The sequence below is a fragment of the Leuresthes tenuis genome, unplaced genomic scaffold (genome assembly GCF_036924035.1).
Source record: "Leuresthes tenuis unplaced genomic scaffold, fLeuTen1.0.hap1 SCAF_24, whole genome shotgun sequence".
Taxonomy (NCBI): domain Eukaryota; kingdom Metazoa; phylum Chordata; class Actinopteri; order Atheriniformes; family Atherinopsidae; genus Leuresthes; species Leuresthes tenuis.
In genome coordinates, this window is record NW_027325378.1 from 8,139,202 (window position 1) to 8,154,426 (window position 15,225).

The 15,225-nt window shown below is 41.2% G+C and overlaps 1 protein-coding gene across 1 annotated transcript in view; it reads left to right on the forward strand.

Annotated features, from left to right (window-relative positions):
• Positions 1 to 4,574: 4,574 nt before the first annotated feature.
• The window catches only part of LOC140285017 (CD276 antigen-like), a 46,579-nt gene continuing 35,928 nt past the window's right edge, over positions 4,575 to 15,225 (forward strand). Inside the window, exon 1 of the mRNA XM_072379072.1 lies at positions 4,575 to 4,699. Within this exon, the coding sequence (XP_072235173.1) occupies positions 4,633 to 4,699 (67 nt within the window). The 5' untranslated portion in view covers positions 4,575 to 4,632. The remainder of the gene's footprint in view (positions 4,700 to 15,225) is intronic.

Sequence of the window (15,225 nt, forward strand, 5' to 3'; positions counted from 1 at the left end):
GTGAGGGGCCCTGGCCGACGCTGTGCGGGTCCACCTTGCGTGTCCAGAGCCGTCCTCCGTCCTCCTGTACGGAAGAATGAGGGGCCCTGGCCGACGCTGTGCGGGGCCGCGAGCGTGTCCAGAGCAGTCCTCCGTTCTTCTGTATGGAAGAGTTAGGGGCCCTGGCCGACGCTGTGCGGGGCCGCGAGCGTGTCCAGAGCCGTCCTCCGTCCTCCTGTACGGAAGAGTGAGGGGCCCTGGCCGACGCTGTGCGGGTCCACCTTGCGTGTCCAGAGCCGTCCTCCGTCCTCCTGTACGGAAGAATGAGGGGCCCTGGCCGACGCTGTGCGGGGCCGCGAGCATGTCCAGAGCAGTCCTCCCTCCTCCTGTAGGGAAGAGTGAGGGGCCCTGGCCGACGCTTTGCGGGTCCACCTTGCGTGTCCAGAGCCGTCCTCCGTCCTCCTGTACGGAAGAATGAGGGGCCCTGGCCGACGCTGTGCGGGGCCGCGAGCGTGTCCAGAGCAGTCCTCCCTCCTCCTGTACGGAAGAGTGAGGGGCCCTGGCCGACGCTGTGCGGGTCCACCTTGCGTGTCCAGAGCAGTCCTCCCTCCTCCTGTACGGAAGAATGAGGGGCCCTGGCCGACGCTGTGCGGGGCCGCGAGCGTGTCCAGAGCAGTCCTCCGTTCTTCTGTATGGAAGAGTTAGGGGCCCTGGCCGACGCTGTGCGGGGCCGCGAGCGTGTCCAGAGCCGTCCTCCGTCCTCCTGTACGGAAGAGTGAGGGGCCCTGGCCGACGCTGTGCGGGTCCACCTTGCGTGTCCAGAGCCGTCCTCCGTCCTCCTGTACGGAAGAATGAGGGGCCCTGGCCGACGCTGTGCGGGGCCGCGAGCATGTCCAGAGCAGTCCTCCCTCCTCCTGTAGGGAAGAGTGAGGGGCCCTGGCCGACGCTGTGCGGGTCCACCTTGCGTGTCCAGAGCCGTCCTCCGTCCTCCTGTACGGAAGAATGAGGGGCCCTGGCCGACGCTGTGCGGGGCCGCGAGCGTGTCCAGAGCAGTCCTCCCTCCTCCTGTAGGGAAGAGTGAGGGGCCCTGGCCGACGCTGTGCGGGTCCACCTTGCGTGTCCAGAGCCGTCCTCCGTCCTCCTGTACGGAAGAATGAGGGGCCCTGGCCGACGCTGTGCGGGGCCGCGAGCGTGTCCAGAGCAGTCCTCCCTCCTCCTGTACGGAAGAGTGAGGGGCCCTGGCCGACGCTGTGCGGGTCCACCTTGCGTGTCCAGAGCCGTCCTCCGTCCTCCTGTACGGAAGAATGAGGGGCCCTGGCCGACGCTGTGCGGGTCCACCTTGCGTGTCCAGAGCCGTCCTCTGTTCTTCTGTACGGAAGAGTGAGGGGCCCTGGCCGACGCTGTGCGGGGCCGCGAGCGTGTCCAGAGCCGTCCTCCCTCCTCCTGTACGGAAGAGTTTGGGGCCCTGGCCGACGCTGTGCGGGTCAGCCTTGCGTGTCCAGAGCAGTCCTCCCTCCTCCTGTAGGGAAGAGTGAGGGGCCCTGGCCGACGCTGTGCGGGTCCACCTTGCAACAATTAACAGTATGTTCCTATTAAATCCTCATTTTCCCACATTGTGGCAGAGAAATTCCTTTGGCTTATGATTGTATTTTATGTTTTTGATTCTTCTATAAACTAACATAGCTACATATTTCTTTGGAGACAGGGTTGTAATATAAATTTCTGGGATTAAGAGTTTATCTACAGGGGCTTCAACCCCCAATTGAGTGATTTTATTGCTGTGATAAGCAGCTTGTTTCTTTTGTCTGTGCATCAAATTAGAAGACAATAGTAAATGCCAACAACACACTCAAAAAGCAATAATAATTGTGATGCAGAATAGATATTCTCCACTTTAACCATCCATTAACCACTGAATCATAAAGTTTTTGTCCTCATTTTTATATCTCCTGTAGAAATAGTCAACATTCAGCAGGTAGAGAAGAGGATCACCTGCCGCTCAGTGGAGATCTACCCTGAACCTGAAATTACCTGGTCCTCCAGTCCTCCAGCCAAAGTCATCTTCAGGAGCACGGCCATTGTCCAGCAGACTGAACAGCAGCTTTACAACATCAGCAGCTCTCTGATACTCTTTGAGAATCTCAGCTCCCTCTGACTTTTTAAATATTCACGTTCCTCGAACCACAGGCAGAGGAGGAGAAGTGGCAGCTATCTTCAGATCAGGGTTACTAAGGGTTACAGTCCTAGACCCAAGATTAGTTTTAGATCTGGCTTTTGAATCTCTGATTCACCCAAAATGGAAATCACAAACACCTCTTGTGTTAGTTATTGTATATCGTCCACCTGGCCCTTATTCTGAGTTTCTGTCTGAATTTGAGTTTTTATCCCATTTAGTGCTGAGTACAGATAAATTCATTGTAGTGGGTGACTTTGACATTCATGTAGATGTTGAAAATGACAGCTAAAGTATTAACTTTAATTCTATATTATACTCTATTGGATTTTCTCAAAGTGTTCACAGACCTACTCACTGCCTTAATCATACCCTTGATCTTGTCTTTCGCTGTTTGTTGTCCCCTCTTTTCCCTATTTTCTGTCTTCTCAAACCCCAGCTGGTCGAGGCAGATGGCCACCCTTCCTGAGTCTGGTTCTGCCAGAGGTTTCTTCCTGTTAAAAGGGAGTCGTTCCTTTCCACAGTCACCACAGGCATGCTCAGGACAGGAGATTGGACTGAACAGAAGTTTCAGTACAATCTGTTGGTTTTCTTAGCTAGGAAATTGTTTTTGAATTGGCTCTACATGAATTAATTGGATTAAGATTTAATTGAATTATGATTACAATGAATTGAACTCTAATTGGATTTAATTGGACTATATTATTGAAGTAACTTGAAATTACTTTTACTTTTTTGTCATTTGGCACTATACAAATAAAACTGAATTGAATTAAATTGAATTTAATTGGGTTTTGGTGGTTTATTCATCCATTGCAAGCCAGCAAATAAAGAACAAGTTGTGTCTGCTTTCTGTTGCTTCTCATGCTCTCTTAAAAAACTATATGCCCTTCCTGATGCATGCTGGTCCAATACCTGCCCACTTGCTTGTGTATGCCTTGGACCAAAATATCAAAATGTCCAAGTAACTCAACAATAAACACAGCTACATTAATAAAAAAGAATTATGAAATAAAACCTGATGTAATATGAACTGAGTGATAAACATCCCCTACCAAAAGGTTGGGTAAACTTCTCTTAAAGAAGAAATTACTCTTCCTGTCTGGCGGCGTCCTAATGCGGCCAGACAGGGATTATCAAACAGCAGGTTTCAATAGTAACAGATTACATGAAATGGAGATTGTAACATCTGATCGCAAAATATATTGGTACACTACCTATAACCAGTGTTCAGATAAAGGATAAGGATAATTATTCATAGAAACGTCATCAAGGATCACCTGATCATATTTTTATTATATCCTTGAACAAAATGACAGTTCACCTGCATGTTTGTGCCAGTACACCGATCAGAATAATTGATTCTCAATTCTTATTAGTTCGCTGAATATCAAATTAATATAATGGTGACATATACAAGAATTTCATTCTTATTGATAATTATTAAAGATTTTAATTGGGATTTTATTTCATATAAACCATGAAAACTGAAGACTTTTTTTTTATTAAAAACAGCAGCAACAAAAGAAAAAGCACTTGAGAAGTTGTAGAAAACACATAACACACCTGGGCCACAGTCGTGGCTACACCTCGTGCAGGAAGAAATATACAAATCCATTCTTTCCATTAGCTTAATAAAGCTGCACATATGGTTCTCTTTTAGAACTCACAGTCATTGTGAAACTATGTGCACATGCACTCAGGATTGGCTGGACTGTTGCTACCTTTGAACAGGTCCTCTGTAAGCCACACCAGTCAGAAAACCAGCTAATCATATTTAAACCATTGGTTTCCTATGTTTCAGTGGGCTATGTTTGGGTTATCATTACTCTTTATCATTATAATTGTTGCTTGAATCCTTGTTTTTTTTAATGTTACTCCCCTTATCCCCTCAGGAGCTGTAATAAGCCATAAATGGATGCAGACACTCTCCTAATATGTTATTTGTATACTAAATGCTGACAGAAGTCATATTCTTAGGACAAAAGCTTAGTACTACCATGACCTTAATGACTGATCTTGTACAGCTTATATACAAAGAAACTTACATGATTTAACCTCTGTATTTTCAAATGTTGCAGAATGAAGACATAAAAAAGATTGAATTGTTGGCCAACATTTGTTTTTAAAGATTATTGTTAATTTTATTCTGTCTCAAGTATTCTGGCTCATTCACAGTATTTCTCCTCTGCAGTTCAGTGCAGGTTATGTAAAGTCTGTCAGAGCAGATGAAGATTAGAAACAGTTAATGCTGTTTGATATTCTAGTGTTTGTGTTTGACACCGTTTAGTGGAGGGAAGAGAAGCTGACTGCCACACAAAAACATTTAGAATATTTGGACGATTCGTAGGTGCAGCCTTCATATGAAGTGAAACTAAACAACACCAGTCGGATCAGATTCTTTGTTTTCACACAGCTCACTCTCTGGTCTTTTACTGTAAATTAAATCAGCAGCAAGCAGAAAACATCCCAAAGCAACAATGACTGAGATAAAGCGTGTCATGTTTTCGGTGGTCCTGGCTTTTCTGTTGATTCTTTCAAACGGAGGTGAGTCAAACATTTCCTGCACATTCAGCTTCATCTTATTCCAGTGTCAACGCAAAGTATGTTTCAAGGAAAATGTGTGTTAAACAAAAATGATAAAATCAAAACTGTTTTCAGAGATGAATGGATTTCATTTGAGCTTCTCTCTGACAGTTTATACATTAAAACTTTTTTTTTTAAAACTGAGCTTTCATTTCAAAATGTTTTTATGCCTGCATCATAAATCAAACAAGGATTTACCGGACGTAAGTTTGTCTAAAAATTCTGTTTTTACATATGTGGAATATAAACATTTAAACACTTGAAGGCACAGCATGAATTTATATTCTTTTGATGGACACTCAGATAATGCTATGCTTAATGCTAATGTCAAATAGTCAAGTCAATAGTGAGAGCGTCTTCAGAATCAGAACCTCTTTATTCACAACGTACAGAGGAATTTGACCTGGTGTAACAGCGCCACAGAACTTTAAATAAAAGTTAACTTAGCAGAGACAAAAAGTCGTGCCTTTGAAAAAAAATTTATACAATTGAAGTGGAATATTTACAGAATGATATGACCAGAAATATATGCAAGATGGCAGGAATAAATAGTGTAGACAAGAAGTGAAAATTATATTAATTAGAAAAAAGAGAGAAAAAAAAGGAAGAATAAATCTCTTCTCAAGATTAAAAAATGTCAGCACTTTAACTGGAATCTTGTTTGACCTGTCTGGAAACATTCCCTCTCACCCACGTCATGAAAACAAGGCACAGAAAAGCATCAGACAATCAAGCCTGCTTCACACCAGCAGGCTTTTGGGATTTAAAGTCCTGACAACATTTCCTTGTTTGTGAAAAACAAAAAACATTTTAATGTTCTCTGTGCTGTGTCTCTCATCTTACAGGCTGTTATATGCTGAACTTTTATAAGATGCATTTATGCATTTAGCTGCTGCAGCTTCATCCTTCCACACTTCAACAGTTTTTACTGATGGTTTGATCCTGAGAGCAAAATAGAAGGAGAAGCAGGGAGTTACTGTCTCATAGATCAAAATAAGGATGTAGTTTGCAGCTTTCCAAGGTGAAATTTGGGTAAAAATGTCCTGAACTCATGCTTATAAAATTGTACAGATATATAACATAATATGTTTTTTCTTATAACAGACAACATTGTAAAAAATAGCATGTTTGGACAGAAGGTGAAATAGTCAAATAAGAGGATTTATACGAGCTAAACTGGATCAGTTATACTGAACTGAGCTGTAATGATGTGTCTTTATTACATGTTTCAGACACTGAGGTGGTCTGTGTTTTCAATGAGAGCTGCGTCTTGCCGTGCAGCTTAAACGGTGCTGACGTCGTCATCCACTGGATCCAGATGAAAGAAGAACAACTTTATGTCCACTCATTCTACAACAATCAGGACCAGCTGGGATCACAGAGCCCGCTCTTCATAAAGAGAACATCACTGTTCAAGGATGAGATCTCCAAAGGAAACAGCTCACTGCAGCTGACAGGGGTGAAGGTTCAGGATGAAGGCAGATATCAGTGCTACACCAGCACCATAAATGGACACAAGGAATCATTTGTTGCCTTGAAAGTAGAAGGTAGGATATCTTTGATAGAAATGGTTTTACAGACACGTCTTTATCGAGCTGTGTTGAATCTATGTTGCTGTTTCCTTTGGTGTTCTTGATGAGTTTTGTTTGTTTGCTTTGCAGCTCCAGTCAGTGAAGTCAGCATCGATCAGGTAGGAAACAGGATCACCTGCAGCTCTAACTGGATCTACCCTGAACCTGAGCTCACCTGGTCCACCAGCCCTCCATCCAACATGAACCTCCAGAACACAACCACAGTCCAGCAGCCTGAACAGCAGCTTTACAACATCAGCAGCTCTCTGATACTTTCAGACAGTGACACTGATCTGACCTACAGCTGCACCGTCAGCACCAGAACAAACAGCAGGAGAGCTACTTTCAGGAAAAAGAGTGAGCAGTAGTGGATAGAATCTATGAGTTTAAATAGCATTTTTATTTCATGCAACTTTTGAGTTTCATTCAAGAGTTCTTTAGACTGAAACACACAGTTTTCTGTATTTTTAGTCTGATTTATTAGTTATTCATACAGCATCCTACACGTCCACAAGGCAAACGTCTCAAGTGAGGGTTTGGCAGAATCTAAAACCAGAGTTAGGGTCAAACATCTGGACGCAAACAACTCTAACACGAGCAAACCACAATGAAAAAAACTGAGAATAAGATAAGGTCAGAGAATAACACAAGAAGTAAACAAGTGGAACAGTCACAAAGAACATGGACAATCTGGCTGAGACCACCAGAAACCAGAGAGCATAAACTGCATGGTTGATTACAGTCAGATGCAGATATGAGCAACAGAACAGTGGAGTAATCAGAAAACTACATGGCAGGTGTCAGCCAAACACAGCCTTGGTGTATTTCCAGTTTAGCCTGCTGTCCAGATAAACTCCAAAGTGTTCGTCAACCACCTCCACCTCTTCTCCTTGGATTGAGACAGTGTTTGGTTTACTCCTGGTCCTCCTAAAATCCACAATAATCTCTTTTATTTTGTTCATGTTGAGGATTAAAACCATACCACAAAGTGACTGACCAGTTCCCTGTACTCTACCTCTTGTCCATCACTAATAAAGCCAACATCTGCAGAGTCATCTGAGTATTTCTGTAGATAACAGCACTTTGAGTTATAATGAGGAGTACATTGAGAGTACAGACCCCTGTGGAGCTCCAAACCGCCTTCTCAGACACATGACCCCTCAGTCTGAAAAACAGTGGTCTGCTTGTGAGGTGGTTAGAAATTCAAGTGGAGGCATCCACCCGTATTCACCTCGAGAAGTGTTTTCAAGAGTCTCTCAGTTATCTGATGTATTGTTTTACCTGAAAAAAAAACATTTTAAAAAAGTAAGCTGAGACACTTTTTCCATTTCTGAAAATTCAGGCAACAAAGTGTGGAGTCCAAACCCCGATGAGACAAAGAGGGGACGAGGTGGACTGATTGCCTTTTTGCTCACAGCAGCAGCAGCAGCAGCAGTCACTGTTGGCCTGGTATTGAACAAAAGATCAAGTAAAAAACCATCTACTTTTAACAATGTTTCCTGTGTGTGTGTTAATGTCACCGTCGTCTTGACGATTATTAAATTAAAGCTAAAAACCTAAATAATCTTTGGGACCTTTACTTTGTTTCCTCACTCATTTTTTAAAAAGATAATTGGATTCATAATTAATTCATTTATGTGATTTATTTCAACGATGACTTTGCTAAAAGATCATTTCAATGTGTCAGTCTGAATGGAGTGGAGCTCACTGAAATGAGAATAGCCAAAGAAGCAACAAAGACTGCTGTGACAACCTGAACTCACTCTTTAAAATGATGTTTTGAAGCTGTGCTTTTGTATTTTAGGTCAACAGAACTCCACAACGTAACCACAACAGTTACAGAAAATCTCCTGTAAAGACACTCCTGCACACTTCTGAGGTGAGGTAGCTTTAAATGATTGTGAGTGTGGATTAATTAATATGATATGGACAATAAATGAGAACAGAACTGCAGACAAATTAACCTCTCCACCATGGACTGAAGGAATACAAACCTTAAAGGATTTAAGATACTACATTCCATTGCTTTAATTAATATTTACCTGATAGATTCAGTCTATTCATGCAAACAACGAGTCTTCCTCACACACCAGAGTTATTCACCGAGCTGCAGGGTTCTGTGCTTGAACCGATTCTTTCATTTTATACATGCTTGCATTGGGTAATATTAATACACAGAATAGTATAAATATCCAGTGCTGTGCAGATTATACTCAGCTATTATTATTCACGAAGCAAGATGGAGCCAATCAGTTGTTAGACTACAAGTCAAAATCAGGAACAAAATCCAAAATGCTGCAGTCAGAGTTCTGATGAGAACTAACAGCAGAGATCATATTTTTCCAGTTTTAGCTTCTCTTCAAAGGCTCCCTGTTAAATTCTCCTCACATATAAAGCTTTTAATGACCGAGCTCCATCATACCTTAAAGATCTCATAGTTGGATATTTTCCCAACAGAGCACTTTGCTCTCAGACTGCAGGTCTCCTTGTGGTTCCCAGAGTTTCTAAAAGTAGAAAGTGAGGCAGAGCCTTCAGTTATCAGGCCCCTCTCTGTGGAACCAGCTGCCAGTATATGTCCGGGAAGCAGACACCCTCTCTATGTTTAATATTTTCCTTTTTGATAAAGCTTATAGTTAAGGATGGCTCAGGTGACCCTGAAACATCCAATAGTTAAACTTCTGTAAGCCTCCAATGATGCACCTCTCCTAACTCTGCTCTCTTTACTCCACATGCTCATATGACATTATTGTCATCATTAACTTGTGTTTCTCTCTCTCAGAAGGTATCCCAGGCCTGGTGTTATGGTGCTTGTTGTCCCCTCTTTCCCGTCCTTCCAGCACCCAGCTGGTCGAGGCAGATGGACACCCTTCCTGGTTCTGGTTCTGATGGAGGGTTCTTTCTGTTCAAAGGGAGGTTTTTTTCTCTCCAGTCGCTTTGTACGCGCTCAGGATGGAAGGAGTGGATCACAGAAAAGATTTAATGCAATCCGTTGTTTTCCTGTTTACTAAGGCAGCTTCTTTTAAAACTGGCATCGGATGACTTTGTCTATTTTGGAATAATTTGAAAAAAGTAGGTTTTATTGCTTGAATTGGACCGTATCTTTCAAGCTTTCTGAGATGACTGTTGTCTTGATTAAACAAAACTGAAGGAAGTAAAAAAGTAATCTTTTCTTTTATCACTGTCCCACTGTTATAGGAATGAAGCTAAACTGATCATTAAGGTAGGCTGTTGGCCGAGTTGTTGCTTTCTGATTTTTTTATTGGAGGAGTCTGTATAAAGTTTATGTTCTTACTGTTATAGTTTTTAGTTTTGTTGCTGTTTATTTATTTAATTTATTCATTACATTATATGAGCAGCGATTGACAACAAGAAGCAGCCAGAGCCCAATATTTAGGTGATTTATGATATTTTCTTGGTTGAACTGTACAGTTGTCAGTAAACTGTCACTTTCCTTCTTTCAAGTCATTTTTAATGTCCTTTTTATTCTTTGAAGCCAGTACCTCTGAATTCAGGACCCAAAAGCAGACTGAAAACAGGACAGTTTCAAGTGAAATCCTTTTCAAAAATGGCAGGTGAATAATGACAGAGAATCATTTTGGCCAGCCATGAATACAATTTTTATGGGTGAAAGATCATCAAGACAAACGCTGACAAAATCAGTGTTTTAAATCTACACCAGTACATTATATCTGCTGACAAAAATTATTTAATTAACTATTAAACTATTAAATAACCTCCTACGACGTGGCATCCACATACATGAACATCACATTTTTGGTTATCAGACATAGTGTCCCCATATGTGGACATCATTGTTTTCAAAAGCTTATTTGAAAACAAAAGATCAGGTATTTCAATATTTAACATATTGAAATGTTAAATAGTTAAGCTTTAGAAACTGTGCAACAAAGATGTTCAGTCTATCAATGGAAAGATTGAAGTAATCACATTAACTTATAGCAGCAGGATACCTTCATATACAGTTTATAAACACTTTTTTTATTTACAATTATATTACAATTAAACTGTACTGTCGTCTTCACGAAACTGCAACGCAGAGGACAGTGAGGATGCCTGGTTGTCCTCTGATGAGACATGGCAGGAAGTAGAAGTCAGTCCTTCATCAGCACCTTGGACCTTCATGCGTCTGTTAACAAAAACAGAACATTTCCACATTACAAGATACAAAGACAAAGCTCTGTTCCTTATTATTTCTTCTTCATAGGAGAATGAATCACAGCAATCATAATTAATTAATCTGATTCTCTGATCTTCATGTCAGTTTGTTAATGTTTAAATGTCAGCCTGACATACTTCAGCTGAGATCAACTTTGCAACTGGGACTTTAATCAGATTTCAACAGAGAGGAAAACATTGATTGATTCAGGAATTGAGATAGAAAAGGACAGAGCGAAACACAAATTATATGTCAAAAATGGATATAAATATTACATATTTCTTCATTGTTTGACCTTTGGTTGTTGTCTTGTTGATCTGAATCCAAAAGACAAAATCACCAAAAAAAGTCTTTAAAAGTCAAGAAAGGATGTTATTTTACTTCTTGCATTTCTACAACACCTCATCAGGAGAACTATTGTTATGATCAGTAAGGCTACAACCACAGCAACAGTGATGGCTCTAACTTTATGAAAGAACATGTTCTCTGGGAACCTTCAATTATCTGTATTTATTAATTAATTTAATCATTAATTGATTTACTGACGACTGGCAGATATTTCAGAGGTTCAAACTCGTTACTTTCCCTTATCCTCAGAAATATGTCAGTACTTACAGGACTTTTATGTTCCAACATCATCTGTGAGCTCATCAGATTCATGTTCAGGTGTTTGTGATCATACCGAATCTACTAAATGGTGAAAGTTGTTGGTTGTGAACTGAAAAAAAAAAAAAATCGGTCTGTCCCGCTTTGTTTGGGTTGTAACCCAGCTCTAATGTTGGATATACACAAACATGTTTTAACTTTTTATACTTAAGGTCTGTCATGGATCTACTTTATTTCTCCTAATGTAAAATTAAATTAGAGGTGAAGTCAGATATTTTCACCTTTTTACAAATAATAGCTAGTTAACATCATCAAGATAAACAACACACACATTGAAAAGTCGGATCATTATTTTACCTTTTCGCTTTTTCCAGAACTGTTTTGTCCTTACTGAAATCTCTAATCCCAATATACTGCAAGTTTGTATTCAAAACCATTTTAAAGAGTGAGTTCAGGTTGTCACAGCAGTCTTTGTTGCTTCTTTGGCTATTCTCATTTAAGTGAGCTCCACTCCATTCAGACTGACACATTGAAATGATCTTTTAGCAAAGTCATTGTTGAAATCAATCACATTAATTAATTCATTATAAATCCAATGATCTCAAAATGAGTGAAAAAACAAAGTAAAGGTCCCGAAGATTATTTCGGTTTATAGCTTTAATTTGTGTTAGCATTAGGGTTTTCGATGTTGTTCGACTTCAGATTAGTCAAGACGACGGTGGCATTAACACACACACAGGAAACATTGTTAAAAGTAGATGGTTTTTTACCTGATCTTTTGTTCAATACCAGGCCAACAGTGACTCCTGCTGCTGCTGCTGCTGTGAGCAAAAAGGCTGCAATCAGTCCATCTCGTCCCCTCTTTGTCTCATCGGGGTTTGGACTCCACACTTTGTTGCCTGAATTTTCTGAAATGGAAAAAGTGTCTCAGCATACTTTTTTTAAATGTTTTTTTCAGGTAAAACAATACATCAGATAACTGAGAGACTCTTGAAAACACTTCTCGAGGTGAATACGGGTGGATGCCTCCACTTGAATTTCTAACCACCTCACAAGCAGACCACTGTTTTTCAGACTGAGGGGTCATGTGTCTGAGAAGGCGGTTTGGAGCTCCACAGGGGTCTGTACTCTCAATGTACTCCTCATTATAACTCAAAGTGCTGTTATCTACAGAAATACTCAGATGATTCTGCAGATGTTGGCTTTATTAGTGATGGACAAGAGGTAGAGTACAGGGAACTGGTCAGTCACTTTGTGGTATGGTTTTAATCCTCAACATGAACAAAATAAAAGAGATTATTGTGGATTTTAGGAGGACCAGGAGTAAACCAAACACTGTCTCAATCCAAGGAGAAGAGGTGGAGGTGGTTGACGAACACTTTGGAGTTTATCTGGACAGCAGGCTAAACTGGAAATACACCAAGGCTTGCTTCAAGAAACGACACAACAGCCTGTACCTGTTGAGGAAGGTTAGGTCGTTCAGTGTCTTGACCAAGACTTTTTCAATAAGTCCTATGGTGGAGTTGGGGCAGCAGCATATATTGCAACAATATAATTTCCCTTCAGGATGAATAAAGTATAATTAATTTCATGTCATTGTATTCACTGAGGTTCTAACTTTTTGGTCAGGATGATCTGACTGTGATTGAACCTCCAGATGAGATCTCAGAACAATGTTTGAGGAGACGCACTTGGTTTTTGTTTCAGTTTCTGATAATTACGAATGAATGAATTTGACAAATAACATTTTCAAGACTTCAGCTGCGATATTTTTTTGCACACTGAAAATAACTGAATCAGAGTTGACCCCGGATCACCTCTAACAGTCAGTCGTCAGGGACAGTTGCTGACTAATCTTGATAGTTCAACTCACTGAAACTTTTGTATTTAACAGAAAAGGTGAAACATACTCCGGGACATATAATATGTGACTTCCTGGATAGGGAATAATTTAAGGTTTTCAGTATTTTCAGCATCCAGGTCTCACAACTTGGAGTCTATCCCAGCGCTCATCTGGTAAGAATGGGGGTGTCATGCCATGTTTTGAGTTTTGTTTTTGTCATGTCTTCTTTTCAGGTTTTAGGTTTATTTCTTGTCATGTTTTTTCCCTGTCACATTAAGTTCATTCAAGTCACCTGTCTTTGTTTCACAGCTGCACCCCATCACCAGTCACCTCCCCACAGTATTTAGTTTCCAGGTTTCCCTCAGCTGAGGGCAAAATCCTCACCTCACTTAATGCATCAGGTTCACGGGTCTCAGGTTTGATCAGGTCAGATTTTTGCCTTCATTTTCCACAGCCATAGTCAAGTCTTGTTTTGTTTTGTTTTTTCACAGTTTAAGATTTCTAGTATCCAGCTCTGCCGCGCTTTTTGTTCTTGCCTTTGTTTAGATAAATCAAGTTTTTACGTTTGAACTCTGCATCCGGGTCCTCCCTCTACACCACGCTGCTCTGACAGGGTGAACATTCCCACTAGATAGATTGACAGTCCATCACACAGACAAATTAAAAAAAAAAAAAACATGCCCACTCACATCTAAATCTATTTTAATTTTAGAATTACTAATCAACCTAACATGCATGTTCTTGAACATTAGAAAGAAGCAGGCCTACCCAGACACGTGGGGAACATACAATCTCTGTACATAACCACACAGCCATCCTGCTCATGGTTAGGTTTAGGTGTTAATTCTATAAATACTTGGTCAAAGGATTAGAAAGATTTTTGAGATCATAGATTCCTTCGGCGGTCACTGTGTGTATATGTGAATGATCCACTCTGTTACACAGCAAAGTTAGTCAGCTTTTTTTCCACTTCTTTTTTTGTTTTTAATAGATTTTGTTTCTATTCAGGCCTGGCCAGTGGTGCGGTGATTAGCATCATCACCTCAAAGCAAGAGGGTTCCTGGTTCAAAACCCAGCTGTGGAGTTTGCATGTTCTCCCTGTGTGCGTGGGTTCTCTTCAGGTACTCTAGCGTCCTCCCACTGCCCAAAAACATGCACATACATTTTAGCAATTTTAGGAATGAGTGTGCATGGTTTTGTGTGGCCCTGTGATAGACTGGCGACGTGTCCAGGGTGTACCCCACCTCTCGCCCGATGACTGCTGGGATAGACTCCAGTCCCCCTGTGACCCTCACTTGAGACGTTTACCTTGTGGACATGTATGATGTGTGTTTTAGTCTAAAGAACTGTTGAATGAAACTCAAAATTGCATGAAATAAGAATGCTATTTAAACTTGTGGTTTCTATCTACCGCTGCTCACTCGTTATCTTGGAAGTAGCTCTCCTGCTGCTTGTTGGAGTGCTGACGGTGCAGCTGTAGATCAGATCAGTATCACTGTCTGAAAGTATCAGAGAGCTGCTGATGTTGTAAAGCTGCTGTTCAGTCTGTTGGACTGTGGTTGGGTTCTGGAGGCTCATGTTGGATGGAGGGCTGGTGGACCAGGTGAGCTCAGGTTCAGGGTAGATCCAGTTAGAGCTGCAGGTGATCCTGTTTCCTACCTGATCGATGCTGACTTTCCTGACTGGAACTGAAAAATAGTGAACATAAAGAAATTGAAAGATGCTAAGTTGAGAGTTCAATGTGGTGAAAGAATGAGAGTGAAAAGGAAGAATGAGAGTGAGTTGGTGCGTTTGGTTGTTCATGGAATCATAAAATCATCATTAGGTTAAATATGCAGCTGACCTGCACTCATATAAAATTGCTGCTGTATGTGATGCTGAAAACAAATGTAGGAATGATTTAATAGGGGAAAATGAATTAATGAAAAGTACTACAACTATTGTTATTTCACTGTGTTTCACGTATTGATTCACATACCATCTACTTTTAAGAGGATATATGACTTCTTCCATCCAATGATTGTTTCGGTGTAACAAAGATATCTTCCCTGGTCCTGAATCTTCACTGCTGTAAGCTGCAGGGAGGCATTTCCATTAGAAATCTGCTTCTTGAACAGTGATGTCCTGCCTCTGTAATTCTGGCTCTGGACTTCATCCTGGTCTTTATTGTGATAATAGTGAGCAACTTCTGATGGCAAATGAATCCATTCGATTAAGCCAGCAAAACTGCCCATGAAGCTGCACGGTAAGATAAATCTCTCCATGACAACACAGGACACCTCAGTGTCTG